Genomic DNA, 14072 nt, shown 5'->3' with positions numbered 1-14072 from the left:
AAAAGAAGAATATTACCATCAGACCAGCATCTAACCTGTGACGTAAAAAAGCACAGCTCGCTTTCTATGTTCTCATAGATGTTGTCCTCTTCACAGGAGAAGCGTCGCATGCCGCCGCCAAACTGCGGCTTGACGGCCTTGTGCATGCTCATCTGTTCTGCTCCCTGCAGTAAACTGAGGGCAAAAGTTCAGCCGGATTCAAACAGATGAGAAAAAAGAACTGCACGGGAGCTAGACGGTGTCTGCTTTGAGTTAGTGAGTTCATTAAGGGCGTGTACAAAACAAATTTTTCTTCATTACAGAATGTAATCCACAAGACTGGGAGGGTTAAATGTTGTCTTTTCTGTGAAATATATATAATTAATTAACGCTCTTTCACTCCCTAGTCATTTCTCGAAAATAACGTGCAATTTTTTCCCCAAAATATTTTCAAAAAGTCAATAGAGAACATTATATTTAGATATGGATGAAAAATAAAAAATACAATCACATTGTATTGTATACACATTGTATACAGGTACATAGAGTGGTTAAAAAAAGGTATACATATAAATTTTAATATGATATTCGATGTTTTATGTTACAGATTTATATATATTATGGTAATGTGCGCCACCAATCTGAACTCTGACCTCCTGGGCGGGGGGGGCTTTGCATTTTATGATCGTTAGCGTATATTAGTTGCTACTGCACCAAACCGCAGAAACGACTGCACCTGAGTTTGTTTTAACTTAAATGAAGACAAAAAAAAATGTCGACTACAAGGGCTAGTTGTGCAGCCGCTTTTAAAAGAAATGTTTCACTCCGGCCGATGATGCGACCAAACCGGAAGCAAAACAATGTGAGCTGAAACTGTGTAGTATGATTGTACGATAATAAAAAAAAAAAAAATGGGGTAGCGCGCACAATTGAAATGCTCGCTTTTTTTAAGTGCCCATTATGTTCATTTCTACGTAACTTGAGCTTTCGTTTTGATCGTGACCTGACACTATGAAGATTGCAGCCAAACGGGGGCAGGAGGCTGCGCTGGTAGGACGGTGGACCTTCCCCTCAAAGTGTTGACAATAATGAGGAATAAAGGGAACAAGACTCTTAGGATTCAAAACATGTTTCCTCACAAACGCCATGGATGGCATAGAAGATCACATGGTGTGGGAGCAAGATGGGATCACTGTTCATGAATGCAGGAAGCACCAGAACTGAACCAATTCATCAATGATCAGTTTGACAGTGATGCACCAAAGGTAGCTACGATGGATATTTTTCAGATTGGAGATGAGTCAGATGCTTCTTTTGAAGTCTTGGCCAAGGATGTGTAATGTAGAATATAAACTGCGCTATGCACAAATGTTTTATGCACAAATATTTAATGCAATTTTTTTTTATTAAACAGTGCTAAATAGTTCGTTTATTTAAGAATGTAATATATGTTATCAAATGTATTAATAAAAAGTTATGCCATCGTTGAGCATTTACTTGAATTGGTTTAAGGATTCTGTTCTGATAATTGGAGGGACCAGGACAAGTGTGTCCTGTGGCCTGTCCCCAGACATACTATATTTTACCACTCCATCAGTATACGCACAAAGATTATTATTAATAATTGTTGTACAGAGTTGTACAGAGTTTTTTTTTTAAACAATACAAGTAAAAACAATAAAAGTACAACACTAGCAAAATAGAAATACAAGTAAGTCCCAATATTTTGAGCATATAAGTAGCAGCAAATTGGTGGTAACTCATTGTATAGTATCGTACTGATTTTTTAGGTCAACTTTGGGGGTGCGCATTATACTTCAGGACGCATTATATTCGAGAAATTACGGTACCTGTGTATAATGTTGTAGTGGTACACAGTCAGTCAAAAACACTTTTGAATAGAGAAGTGTTTCAAAACCTTTGACTGATAGTTACGTTCTTGGGAATAAAAGGTCTCATATTTGATGAAGACTTTGGACTACAACACTACTGTTTTTTAATGTTGGTCATAACGCTGGTAGATAAAGAGCTAACAAATTTTTGGGGGGTTGTTACTAAGTGCAGAATGTTTGAAAATCAAGAAACCAATGGAAGACAGCTCTTCAGGTAATAAGACATTGTAGTCGTACTAGATGTGCAGCAACACCAAAATATTTTATTCTAGCAACAAACATCCGACTAACCACACACACACACACTGCGTGTTCCGACAGGAGTCTTACTTTTCAAACGTCGTGGTGATGAAGAAGGCATAAGCCTGAGTATGTTTATGCTGCCGAACTTGAATGCTGACTTGTGGAATTCCAACACGGATCTGATTAAGGAGCCACAGCAGAGTGTGGTCATCTATTGAATCTAAAAGGAGAGAGACCAATTATATAATGCCATTGTTTCATCAGTTATAGAAAAAAAAGGGTAAAATTATAAAGGTACAATTCTGGAGTGATCATTCCCACCAAGCGGCCCAGTTTGAGAGCCATTGATGGATTTGTTATATTAGCACTGCGTCCATTTTCGACCGCTTGTCCTGTTTAGGATTACATTTAAGATAGAGCCTTTCCCAGACACAATGAGAGGGAGGATAGAATAATGTATGTCAATAAAAGGGCTTACATAGAGACATGATTTTAAACTCTTTTCACACAAACGGACATGGGCAAGTCTTCCATTAAGATAACATCTGTGATTTTCGACTGTGTTAGTAAGCAAGAGTACCAAGAGATTCCCCATGCGAGAGCAGGAAAAAGCAGATTTGAATTCAGAACCTGTCGGGTTGCAAAGCTAACCAGTCATTTACTTTGATGCCTTTGCAAGTTCAGTCTGAAGAAAATATATCTTGACACTCTTGTTCCCAAAACTGCAGTTTCTTTACAGCAAGGGTTGGCAATCCCAGGTAGTACGCAATTTTAACTCTACTAGACAGATTTGGTCAAAAAAAAAAAAAAAAAGGAAATACAATAAAGGGTTATGTCTGACACTCGTAGCCACAACCATTGGTTTGAAATACTAAGACTGAGAATAGTTTTATATTGCAGATGCGCATCGTTGTGTATATGCTCTACCTTTAAATCTTGAATGTAAGATATTGAGTGTGATGCAAGGTTGTGGAAATCTTTTCAGGACGAGGTGGACAAGGTTGAATAAATTAAGCTACCTTGTTTCATTGCAACAGAAGGACAGCCACTCACTGTGTAGTAGAGACGCACTCCTGCTGCTCCATTTTCAAGTGGAAATATTATGCATTCTTTTTATGGTCGACAACAGTTGGTAGGTATCTGAATAAGATTGTCGTGACATGCTTTCGCGGTTTGCTTGAGTTTATTATGGTTGTTACGGGTATTGTGACAACAATCCCAGTTTATGTGTGCATTGTATGTCGCTGTGTGAGTGAGACGGTACTGCTCAGCAGGAGGGCGAAAATGAAAAAAGGGGAAGAGTGGTTTTACTGTTCCCGCCACCCAGCTCAGGTGTGAAACGATAGAAGGAAGATTTAACCCCGAACAGGACAACCTCGGCACGGAGAATACCTCTCCCCTGCGTTTCCCGACCATGGTCACATGACCGCAGCAGGAACGGTTAGCACGGTATTTTCGCAAAACTGGCTTTCACATTGAATTAAAATAGCTCAAAGTTTCACAGACTAATGGTGATGTTTGGAGAAAATAATCTGTCAATTTTGCTCACGAAATGTCTTGGAAAAATGCACAGTCAGACGAAAATATGTGGATGAACACAGGATGTTTTTAAGAGGGTGGAAGAGCTGTTTTTGTTTTTTGGGTTGAGCCGAAGAGGAAACCACCGTCTGGCCTTTGGATCAGACGTCTATCGCGTTTCACATCTTCAAAGCTTCACTTCAGCTCACTCAATGCTAACATCGACCTGGAATTTCCAAAAGGGACTAAAGTTCTCGGTCACAAGTGGCTCACTTTGAAAAATCTCACAGAAAGCAGATACTGTTTTTAGAAAAAATAAGAATCCAGAGACGAATACTTGCATCAAATCAAGTGGCTTGGAACAGTAGAAGGGCCAAAAAGTAACACATTGAAGGGCAATTTATTTAAAAAAGGCCTCAGTGTTGTTGCTGAAATCATGTATCATGAAAACAAAAATCGTAAACAAATGGTATCAGGCCTTGAACTGTCCCAGCATACTGTTGAACAGAGAATATCGGACATTAGCATGGGTACTGATTCGCAGTTGCACTCAGACCTCCAATCATGTGAGTATTTTAGTGTTGAATTAAATGAGAATTCTGCCATACAAGACAAGACTCGGTTGAACTGGTAGTTTGTCTGTGTGAGAGAGCAGACAATTTACATTTTTTAAAATTACTGGTCTATGGTCTTGTATGATGTGGGTCTTTGCTGTAAAGATGTAAAAAATGTGGCCCTTCATCTCTGACTGGTTGGCCTCCCATGGTCTAGACGGTTTACAATACCTGGGAATGTCATCAGGATATCACAGTTTTCTGTGGGAACCATCTTCAGCCAGGACTTTCGTGACAATATGTAGTGTCTGGCTTGCAGAAGCCTCTTTCCAAATAGTTTATCTAGAGAGGAGACGGTACAATGTTAAGATGCATTTGTTATTATAAGTACTCTATATAAACATCCAATTAAAATTTTAGCAATGAAACAATCTTGCAGTGTATACACTCAGGGAAATGATTTCTTCCCACAAGGTGTTACTGCACTGAATACAGCAATGCGACCACACTGAATCCTCACATTAAATAAGCATCTATGCCATAGATTCTATGGTGAGGGTATATATTTTAATTTTGTGGTTTTTTTTTTCATGTTCAATACTGATTCAGAACTATTCCAGATGATGTTTTGTTTTGTATAGCACTGATGGTATGGAGTGGCAGTATTAAGTCCCCATAAAGACCAAGCAACAAAATGTACAAATGCATGCATAACCACTGTTATTAACTCGCTCTATCTTATTGTCTTGTAAATTTGCAAATAAAAACTAGGGTCTGCACCCCAAATTTCTCCCCATACAATGAGACTATTGCAATGGCTGTTCCTGCATGGGCCCCGTTTGAAGCTTTAACATGTACCAGGTAGCATAACAGCCAACAATATATTCATTAGACCACATCAGGTCCCATTGGGACTCATTCAGTAACGTTAATTGCACCACATTGCAGCCCCCCCCCCCCACCCCCCCTTCATTTTAATCCCCACCTATACATAACCCAGCTTCCTACTCCCATCTCTACTTGACTTAAAGCACGTCTATCCCATTTCAATCGTGTCGCTTTCGTCCATTTACCGAGCACGCCGTGTGCTGCCGAAGAGGGTCCCTGGTGCTGGTCTTCGGTCCGACGCTGCACGTCCACCGCGGGCGTCCTCTCCATCCTCTCCGCTGCACCGTGCTGGTTGTCTGCAGCATCGGCTTCCGCCGCTCCGCCGCACGTCGCATGCATGCTGCTGTTGCCGCTTCACATGTATCCAGGTACGCAGGGATCGGCGGGACGGGGGAGACCTTGGCTGTGCCCACACACGACTAGCATTTAGTGCACGACCATTGCACGAGATGGATAAACCCGCGTGACACGGAGGAGGAGGTGGGGGAGGAAGAAGAACATGGTCATGGAAATGACACGTTCAGGAGTCCCAGTCGTGACTGGTGGCTGACGCCGGAGGAGGGGGAATTGCCTTTACATGCCTGGAAACAAATGCTGCAAATTTAGGAAGCAGAGCAGCAACTCAGCAGCCGTACACCAAATCCATATCACATTGTAAACGCACAGATTTATTTTTTTTTTAATTGCCGAAGCGTGGTTAATCAACTGTTTAATTAGACCTTCTGCCATCTAGTGGCGCATAGGGCATTGAATTGCATACCTATCACTATGTCGCTGGTACAGACAAGTAAATAAAGATACATAGGTGCCATAAATCCAGGCCCCACCCGACCCCTCCCACAAAAAAAAAAAACCGTAATGTGCTTTTAATGAAAATTTAAAAATTACAGTTTTAATTGCCATCTCCTCCAATGCATATTGTGAAGCTCATTCTGGTGTACATGCCTTGGCCAACTGGGGGCAGTATTGGTAAGAAAGACATGGATATAATGATTTTGTTTTGTGTTTTAATCAGGTTAGGGTTGGAAAGGCTTGAAAACAGTTTCTCTTTTACGTTGCCAACCTCGAGGCAATTTAGAGTTCCGTGCCACATGCCAAGGACACTTGGACAGCCGACAGGCAGGCAGTTGGACCTGGAATTGGAACTGCCGATTCCTGTTGTGCCAAATGAGTCAGTCATCCAATGTATAGGTTGTGTTCAGCATGCCGTTTTGGACGCATGGCAGGATTATCAGTCATTCTTCACAGAAAATAAAGAAAAAGTATATGCCTACAAGTATTGTTGTATGTCTTTTCGCCGTTTGTGCAATATCCATCCATTTTCTGAGCTGCTTATCCTCACAAGAGTTGCGTGAGTGCCGGAATCTATGCCAGCTATTATCAGGCAGGAGCCCGGGTACGCTGGTTGCCTGCCAATCGCTGGGCACATGGACGACAGACAACAGTCACACAATCACACCTAAGTTGTAATTTAGAGTTTCCAATGAATGTTTGTTTTTTGGGGATGTGGGAGGAAACCGCAGTGCTCGGACAAAACCAACGCAGGCACGGGGAGGCCAACACTCTTAATCAGTTGCGCCACCGTGCCACTGTTTGTGTGATATTTATTGCTCAAATGGAAACACCACCACCACCACAAATGGCCGTGTGTCTAAGGTGTTTTCCAGTGTATATTGGCTTTGAACGGTCCCCTTCTATTATTTTTTTCGATTCAATTTTATTTGTTCTTGATCTCCCTGTATTGTGTTTGCGTGACAATTTTTTTTATTCCAAATGTCCAAAATATGCTTTTTCAAACTATTGCAGTTTTTTGCCTGCCATTTAACATGGTTGGTTTTCTCATTATTATGCGACACATAAATCAGCTTTATTTTGATTGGATATCTCATCTTCCTCAATCTCTAAATGGAAAAGCGTTTGGATCTGGTCCATATCACAGTGTCTACAAGCATAGACACTTGGGGCATTTATAATGACGTTACGTACCTCGCATGAGTTTGATGAGGGTATTATTTATAAACAATAAGTATGCAGCCACTTCATTTGCACCACATTGATGTGCATGTGAAGGTTTGCTCCAGTTTCCTCCCACTTCCCTAAAACATGCATTGGAGGTCAATTGTAGACACTTAATTGGCCATGGGTGTCAATATAAGAGTGAATGTTTGATTATATGTGCCCTGTGATTGGCTGGCAACCAGTTCCGCGTGTACCCCACCTCTCACCTGAAGATAGGTGGGGTAGGGTCCAGTTTGCCTGTGACCCGACTTGGAAGTGGCATGGAAAATGGATTTGGGCCTTTGTGGCATTTGGCGACTTCTGCATTCAATTGACAATCCCATGTGATAGTCATTTTTACTTATGTATACAACGGTTCAAAAAATTGGATTGTGATGAAAGGGGACCTTTATGATTGTGGAAGTTATGCAGTTGTTGTTTTAAATAGCCATGAAATTCTCTTTGTTTTATCTTTAGTTTGATAGTAATCACTTGATAATGGCAAACAACAGCTTTAAGCCTAAACTTGCAAGTCGGGTCACTAATATGTCGTATTGCAACATACTGTATATCTCTATTATTTGCTGTCAGTTAATAATCATTTAAAGACAAATTAAATGAAATGAGATCATTAGAGGTGGCACAGTGGCTGAGGAAAAACTGGATAAGAGTGACATTTTTCACAACCCATCTGAAGTCTGAAGACATAAAGACATTTTGTTTTGCAGTCCACAGCTCCAAAGTCTTTCTGTGCCTGCAGAAAAATATAAATCAAAATACAGTTATGTTTCCACTTTCATGCTTGAGATGACTTGAAGCCTCAACTTTGGTTTCATCTGACCAACTTCATCTTGCTATATGAATTACTTCTCATCATTGCTGTATTCATCAAATGTATTTTTTTTTAATGAAGTTGCAATCGTAATGTGGCTTGCACTGGGGTAAATTTAGTTTGTTCTACTGCTAGTTTACACATTGCATCAAATCTATATTAAAAAAGGTTGTGTAAATGGGAACGTCAACGAGTCACATTGAACACCAGAGGGCGCAACAATATGACTCAAGGCCAACTTGGAATATGCCTGCAATTACTATGATCCGACATTATGTTGCACAAGTTATTTTATTTAACTTCATAAGCCATTCTGAACGTAAAGCCAAATTGCCATATTATAACCTGTCCAAATTGAATGAGCAAGAATGTACTTGCATACGCTGTCCCATTTCAGAAAAGGAGAGTTGAATTGCTCCAGACTTTTTATTAGCCCCCAGCAAATGAACGCCCTTGAAGATTTCATTTCAATTCTCGCATGAACTAATTGCGATGGAGACTGACAACATACAATGATATACGTACTCTCCTCTGAGACGACTGTGTCTGTCAGGTTGATATAAGCTTTCAGAAGTCAAACCTCATGGCTCCAGTGCAGAAAGTAAGTTTCTTTCGGCTTGTCCCTTTTGGGGTCGCCACAGCGTGTCATCTCAGAAAAACATTTGCTTAGTAAACCTCTGTAGATTTCTGCTTGTGGTGAAAGTTTCCTAGAAAGTGGGGAGTAATCAACGACACAGATAAAAAAAAAGTAGTGTATTAAAGGACCTGACCAGCAGTTTGCACAGTAACAATAAATCACACTGATAATGTACACCTCACTAAAAGCCTTGTGCAGTCCATATTACATTTTAAGAACACATCACCGGATTAGGGAGGCATCTTTACAATGAAATCTCCATTATAGCGAAATACAGTGTGCCGTCGGGTTATGTCTTCGACCTACGACATTCCGACTTTACGGCACCTGTGTCTCATCCGACATTTTGTCCCCAGCAGCAGTTTCTTCTAGTGTTTCTGCTTAGCTAATGTGTATTGCTTAGCTTTGTTTGTCCGGCGGGAGGATAGTTGCCTTTTTTGCCCACCTTTTTACACATTATAGTCCAAAAGTAGAAAGCTGTTATTTTGGTTTTTTTTTTAGCAATGCTGGTCCAGCCAAAAGAAAAGCAATTCCCATGGAAATGAAGCTTAATATCAACTTCATTAGCTACGACGGTAGTAGCTAGCTAATCATGTAATTGGTCCTTTGTCACTCAACAAAATGCATATTCCTGTCATGTCGGTGTACGTATTAAATATTCCAGACATCACATCTCTGTTTGTAATACTGCTTGTCTTTGTAGATTTTCAGTCATCAAGGTCACGGTAATCTGAACTCTTGTCCATTTGAAATGACTTGCACAATATGTTTCACCTGTAATCCAAAAGGCTTCTTTGGCTCTAAAATTTGAGGTATGGACTGTGGAATCTCATTTTGCTTCCATGGGTGTGTTCCTTTTTCTGGGAACGTAGTCTTTCATTTCAACCTTGTTTGTGTGGCCCAGTGAGAAACTGAACTTACTGTTCTAATAGTTTGTCACAACAACCACTGCAGATGCTAAAGTACAGAAGTGAACACTAACGTATTATGATAATAAAAATTTCAAACTGAGGACCAAATTGTTTGCTTGAAATTTACTCTGTGGTGCACAAACTTAAAATCTATATGTAAAATAAGTCTTAGTTGGATAATTTTAATAAAAGAGTTGATTCTCCTTATTCATTATCAACCAATTATATGATGCAATTGAAAAAAATGGAAATAGTATAGTTTCATTTTATTATTTTTTTTTTGTATTTTATGTGCTATTTACAACAATAGCACTTCTGCCTGCCAGTTCTGCGCACCGGAGTTGAAATCTGGTCTCGCCTGTGCTGAGTCAGCATGTTTTCCACTTGCCTGGATGAGCTTCCTCAGGGTACTCCAGTTTCCTCAGACATCCCCAAAAAACATGCGTGTTAGGTTGATTGAAGACTAAATTGCTCTTTGGCATGAATGTGAATGCCACCGGTTGTTTGTCCATATGCGGCCTGTGATTGGGTGACCAGCAGTTGAGCATGTACCCTGCCTCTCGCCACGGCGATTGAGGAACTCCCCAGGTCTAATTTTTTGACCTCAGTAATAGTGTGCATGAACTAATGGCTGAGATAGGCGGCAGCACACCCACATGACGCTAGTTAGGACAAGCGGTATGGAAATCGAATGGATGGATTTGCAATAAACCAAAGTTTTAATGAGATAAATGAGTAAGTATGAAGAAACAGTGGCTAAATTAATGCAACAAATGTTAAACAGCCCAAGTTAGGGTTAAAAGGCAAGTCAGGTGATTTCCAACCTAATAAATAAAAAAAATATTTTTATTCAGATTTTTTTTCCATTTCTGAGTCATCAGTTAGGATTAGGTATTTATTTATTGATTTTTTATTGCCATTACACTTTTGGTATTGACTTGGCATGAAGCCTGCAGTCATAATTAACAGCTGCCTGAAACTTGTCTAGATCATGTTTCTTTCAAGGAGCGTAGGTACTGAGAACACTGAATCAACGTGTTCTACTTGACACATTTCAAAGATTGGTGGTTTAAAAAAATAAAATAAAATCACTGTCCCCAAAAAAGTACAGTAATTTCTGAAAGATAAAATGAAAATCACTTGTCAGGATTCATATGATCTAGGTCAACGGTTCTCAAGCTTTTTACACCAAGGAATACTCTCTAAAAAGTACTTAGCGCTCCAAATATTAAGCATGACTTCAATGACCAACATTAAAATATAGTTGCGGAGCAGGCCCTGTGTTCAACAAAAATGAGGTAGAGGCTTTAGTCCCAAAAATTATATTTAAAATTATTGTAAGCCACTTAACATTATGCAGTCTGAGCATTACCATTTCACTTGAATATAGGAAAATAGAGAACTGTACTTGTGATATGATTTAACAAAAAATTATTTTCAAATAAAAATAAAATTTTCAAAAAGATAAAATGCAAATGTATTGTACTTAAATACACTGTACTGGATTAAAATAAATTCAAGAACATGCAAACTCCACACAGGGGGCTATGGGATCGAACCCGGGACCTCAGAACTGTGAGACTAACGCTTTCCAGCTGTCCCACCGTTCTGCCTGATTTAGTATGAAGAATCCATTTAATAAGCACGGCGATTGAGGAACTCCCCAGGTCTAATCTTTTGACCTCAGTAATAGTGTGCACGCACTAATGGTAGCGTTGCATGACCTCAAATCGTGACTTGAACTGACAGGCAGATACATGACAGTGTTGACAAACACATTCACAGATGAATAGGGGGGAAGAAAAAAAAATATGGCACAGGGTCCTGGACTCAATAGTGACACTTACCCTGAACTGTGATCTCGACTCCTTCAATAACTCTGCAGGGTTGTCGAGGATGCCCCCGCCAGCTCGACTTGTCGCTTCTTCCTCCGCTCGGGAAACAAGAAGGCCCACACAGCATTAAAGAGTGCAAACATCACGCACGCAGTCTGTACACCGATTGGTTGAAATAAAACAGAGGCACACAGATACTGTCTTGAATTCCCTGTAAAATTCAAACAAATGTCTTCTGAATTCGAACAGCATTGAAGAGAGCATAAAGTGAAAAACCGTGCGAAACTTGAATGTTGAAAAAGGTCAAGGTCACTGACTGTGACATAAGAGGAAGCCCACTGCTCGGGGTATATATTTACTTTCCCAGCTCAATGGCTTTACCAGGCTGAGCCTTGAGACGGAGAGACAGTGCAAGCAAAGAGGAAATGCAATTAGAAGTCCCAGTAACGGGGACCATTACCAACCGCAGACAAAAGAGGTCAGAGTCGTACAATCCCAGGTGAGGAAGGACGTTGCAATCAGAAGCATCCATTCCCTTTCCTGTACCAGGAGGGACTAGGGGGTGGTCAGCCAGGTTGCGACACAATGGACAGCGCGATGTTCGTCATGCCGTGTGCCACTGCTGAGGAGCGACATCCCTTTTTCACAGCCGGACACGAGTCAGATGGTTTTGAAATAGTTCTGTCCCTTGGAGGACTGCTGCCCAACCTTTTTTTTTTTTTTTGAGCCAAGGTACATATTTTGGATAAGGGAAATCCCACAGGAGACCACCAAACTGAAATGTCACAAAAAGTATATGTACACTGAAAGAATGATCTCGTCTCAAATTACTGCACACATTTACTCACTCAATAAGAATTCTCAGCCCATTTTGAACACAAAGGTTCTTTTCCGTTCTATGAATGGCAACAGGTGGCTACTCTGGTTAATTGTACCTTCTGTCATGTCGAGTTAGAGCATCCTCAGCACCCTTCCACCAATATACTCACTCTCTCGCCTCTGAACATGTCCAAACCATCCAAGTCTGCTCTCTCGAACCATGTCTCCAAAACATCCAACTTTGGCTGTCCCTCTAATGAACTCATTTCTAATACGAGCCAACCTGCTCACTCCGGGCAAGAACCTCAACATCTTCATTTCTGTTACCTCCAGTTCTGCTTCCTGTTGTTTCTTCAGTGCCACAGTCCCTAATCCATACATCATGGCCGGCCTCACCACTGTTTTATACACTTTACCCTTTATCCTGGCAGATACTCTTCTGTCACATATAACACCAGACACCTTCCGCCAACTGTTCCACCCCGCTTGGAGCCGTTTCTTCACTTCTTTACCACACTCTCGATTGCTCCGTATTGTTGACACCAAGTATTTGAAGTTGTCCACCCTCGCTATCTCTTCTCCCTGAGACGTCACTCTTCCCCCACCGCCCCCCTCATTCATGCACATATACTCTGTTTTACTTCGGCTAATCTTCATTCCTCTCCTTTCCAGTGCGTGCCTCCATCTTTCTAATTGTTCCATCACCTGCTCCCTGCCTTCACTGCAGATCACAATATCATCTGCGAACATCATGGTCCAAGGGGAATCCAGTCTAACCTCGTCTGTCAGCCTATCCATTACTACCGCAAACAGGAAGGGGCTCAGCGCGGAACCCTGATGCAGTCCCACCTCCACCTTAAATTCTTCTGTCACACCAACGGCACATCTCACCGCTGTTCTGCTGCCCTCATACATGTTCTGTACTATTCTAACATATTTACACCAGACTTGCGCATGCAGTACCACAGTTCCTCTCTTGATACGCTGTCATAGGCTTTCTCTAGGTGAAGATATAATGTAGCTCCTTCTGACCTTCTCTGTACTGTACTAGTACTCTGTACTACTCTTTACTTTTAGTACTTTTCTGTACTAATAATGAATGTTTTCAATATTTAATATTTCAATATTAATGACCAAAGCGTTTTATTTGTGTGGGTAAGACCGACTTCTTCTGAGTTGTGACGCAGAAAAGGATGATGTGAAACAATGTAGCCAATTACAGAACTGATGAAAACGGAAATATTTTACCTGATGTCGTATAGAAAAAGTGGCTTCCCCAGATGGGAAGAACTATTTCCCAAAACAAGTTGTTGGTTTTTTCAACAATATCACCATTTTACAAGGCTCTCTCTCTCTCTCATGTTCTGAGTTTTGGTTGGGTTGTATTTGTTTTTCCTGTGTTCCATGTGTTGTGTGCTGATTTGCTGGTTCTGTCCACCTGTTGGTGTTTGCCCTTCTCGCTCGTGTTGACCAGGGTTAGCTCCCTCTAGCCACTTATGTCCTTTCCACGTGTTTGTCATTGTCTCGTTAGTCTCTGTGTATTTAACTCTGTGTTTTCTTTAATTTCTTGTTGGTGCATTGTCCTTGTCATGGGTTGCTTGTCACTTTGTTCCTCATTGCGATTTTGAAAGTCATGCCAAGTTGCTAGTTTAAATTTATACTTTGACTATTTTTGGTTGTTACTTTATGTTGTTTTTAGACATTCCTCTACTCCTGTCTTGCCCCCCCTCCTTCCCTGCATTTTGGTCCTCCACACCTTGCTGTGCTGTCCTTGCTCTTCACTAGCCCCGACCATGACGCGCTCTCTGCTTGGGCAACAATCAGGAAACATCCGTGCATATCGGGAAGTGTTTCTTCTTCTTTGGTTTTGTGAGATTACGTGTGATCATGAGAGACTACGAGATAATCGATGCGACAGAATTATGTTTGTGGTCTGCTGTGTTGGAATTCTAAGACCACACCACAC

At 40.9% G+C, this 14072-nt stretch overlaps 1 protein-coding gene across 2 annotated transcripts in view; it reads right to left on the bottom strand.

The window, feature by feature from the left end:
- LOC133511138 (anoctamin-8-like) overlaps positions 1-13903 on the bottom strand; it is a 30255-nt gene extending 16352 nt beyond the window's left edge. Inside the window, exons 1-7 of one of the 2 annotated variants that reach the window (XM_061839799.1) lie at positions 13355-13903; positions 11300-11380; positions 8430-8611; positions 5260-5477; positions 4418-4528; positions 2202-2334; positions 36-174 (exon numbers count right to left, since the gene is read on the bottom strand). In XM_061839799.1, the coding sequence (XP_061695783.1) occupies positions 36-174; positions 2202-2334; positions 4418-4528; positions 5260-5413 (537 nt within the window). In that variant the 5' untranslated portion in view covers positions 5414-5477; positions 8430-8611; positions 11300-11380; positions 13355-13903. Of the gene's footprint in view, positions 1-35; positions 175-2201; positions 2335-4417; positions 4529-5259; positions 5592-8429; positions 8612-11299; positions 11381-13354 lie in introns of those variants that run through there. The other variant, XM_061839800.1, reaches the window with a different exon arrangement.
- Positions 13904-14072: the final 169 nt, after the last annotated feature.

Source organism: Syngnathoides biaculeatus, chromosome 13 (genome assembly GCF_019802595.1).
Source record: "Syngnathoides biaculeatus isolate LvHL_M chromosome 13, ASM1980259v1, whole genome shotgun sequence".
Classification (NCBI taxonomy): domain Eukaryota; kingdom Metazoa; phylum Chordata; class Actinopteri; order Syngnathiformes; family Syngnathidae; genus Syngnathoides; species Syngnathoides biaculeatus.
This window is presented reverse-complemented; position numbering and strand designations above follow the sequence as displayed.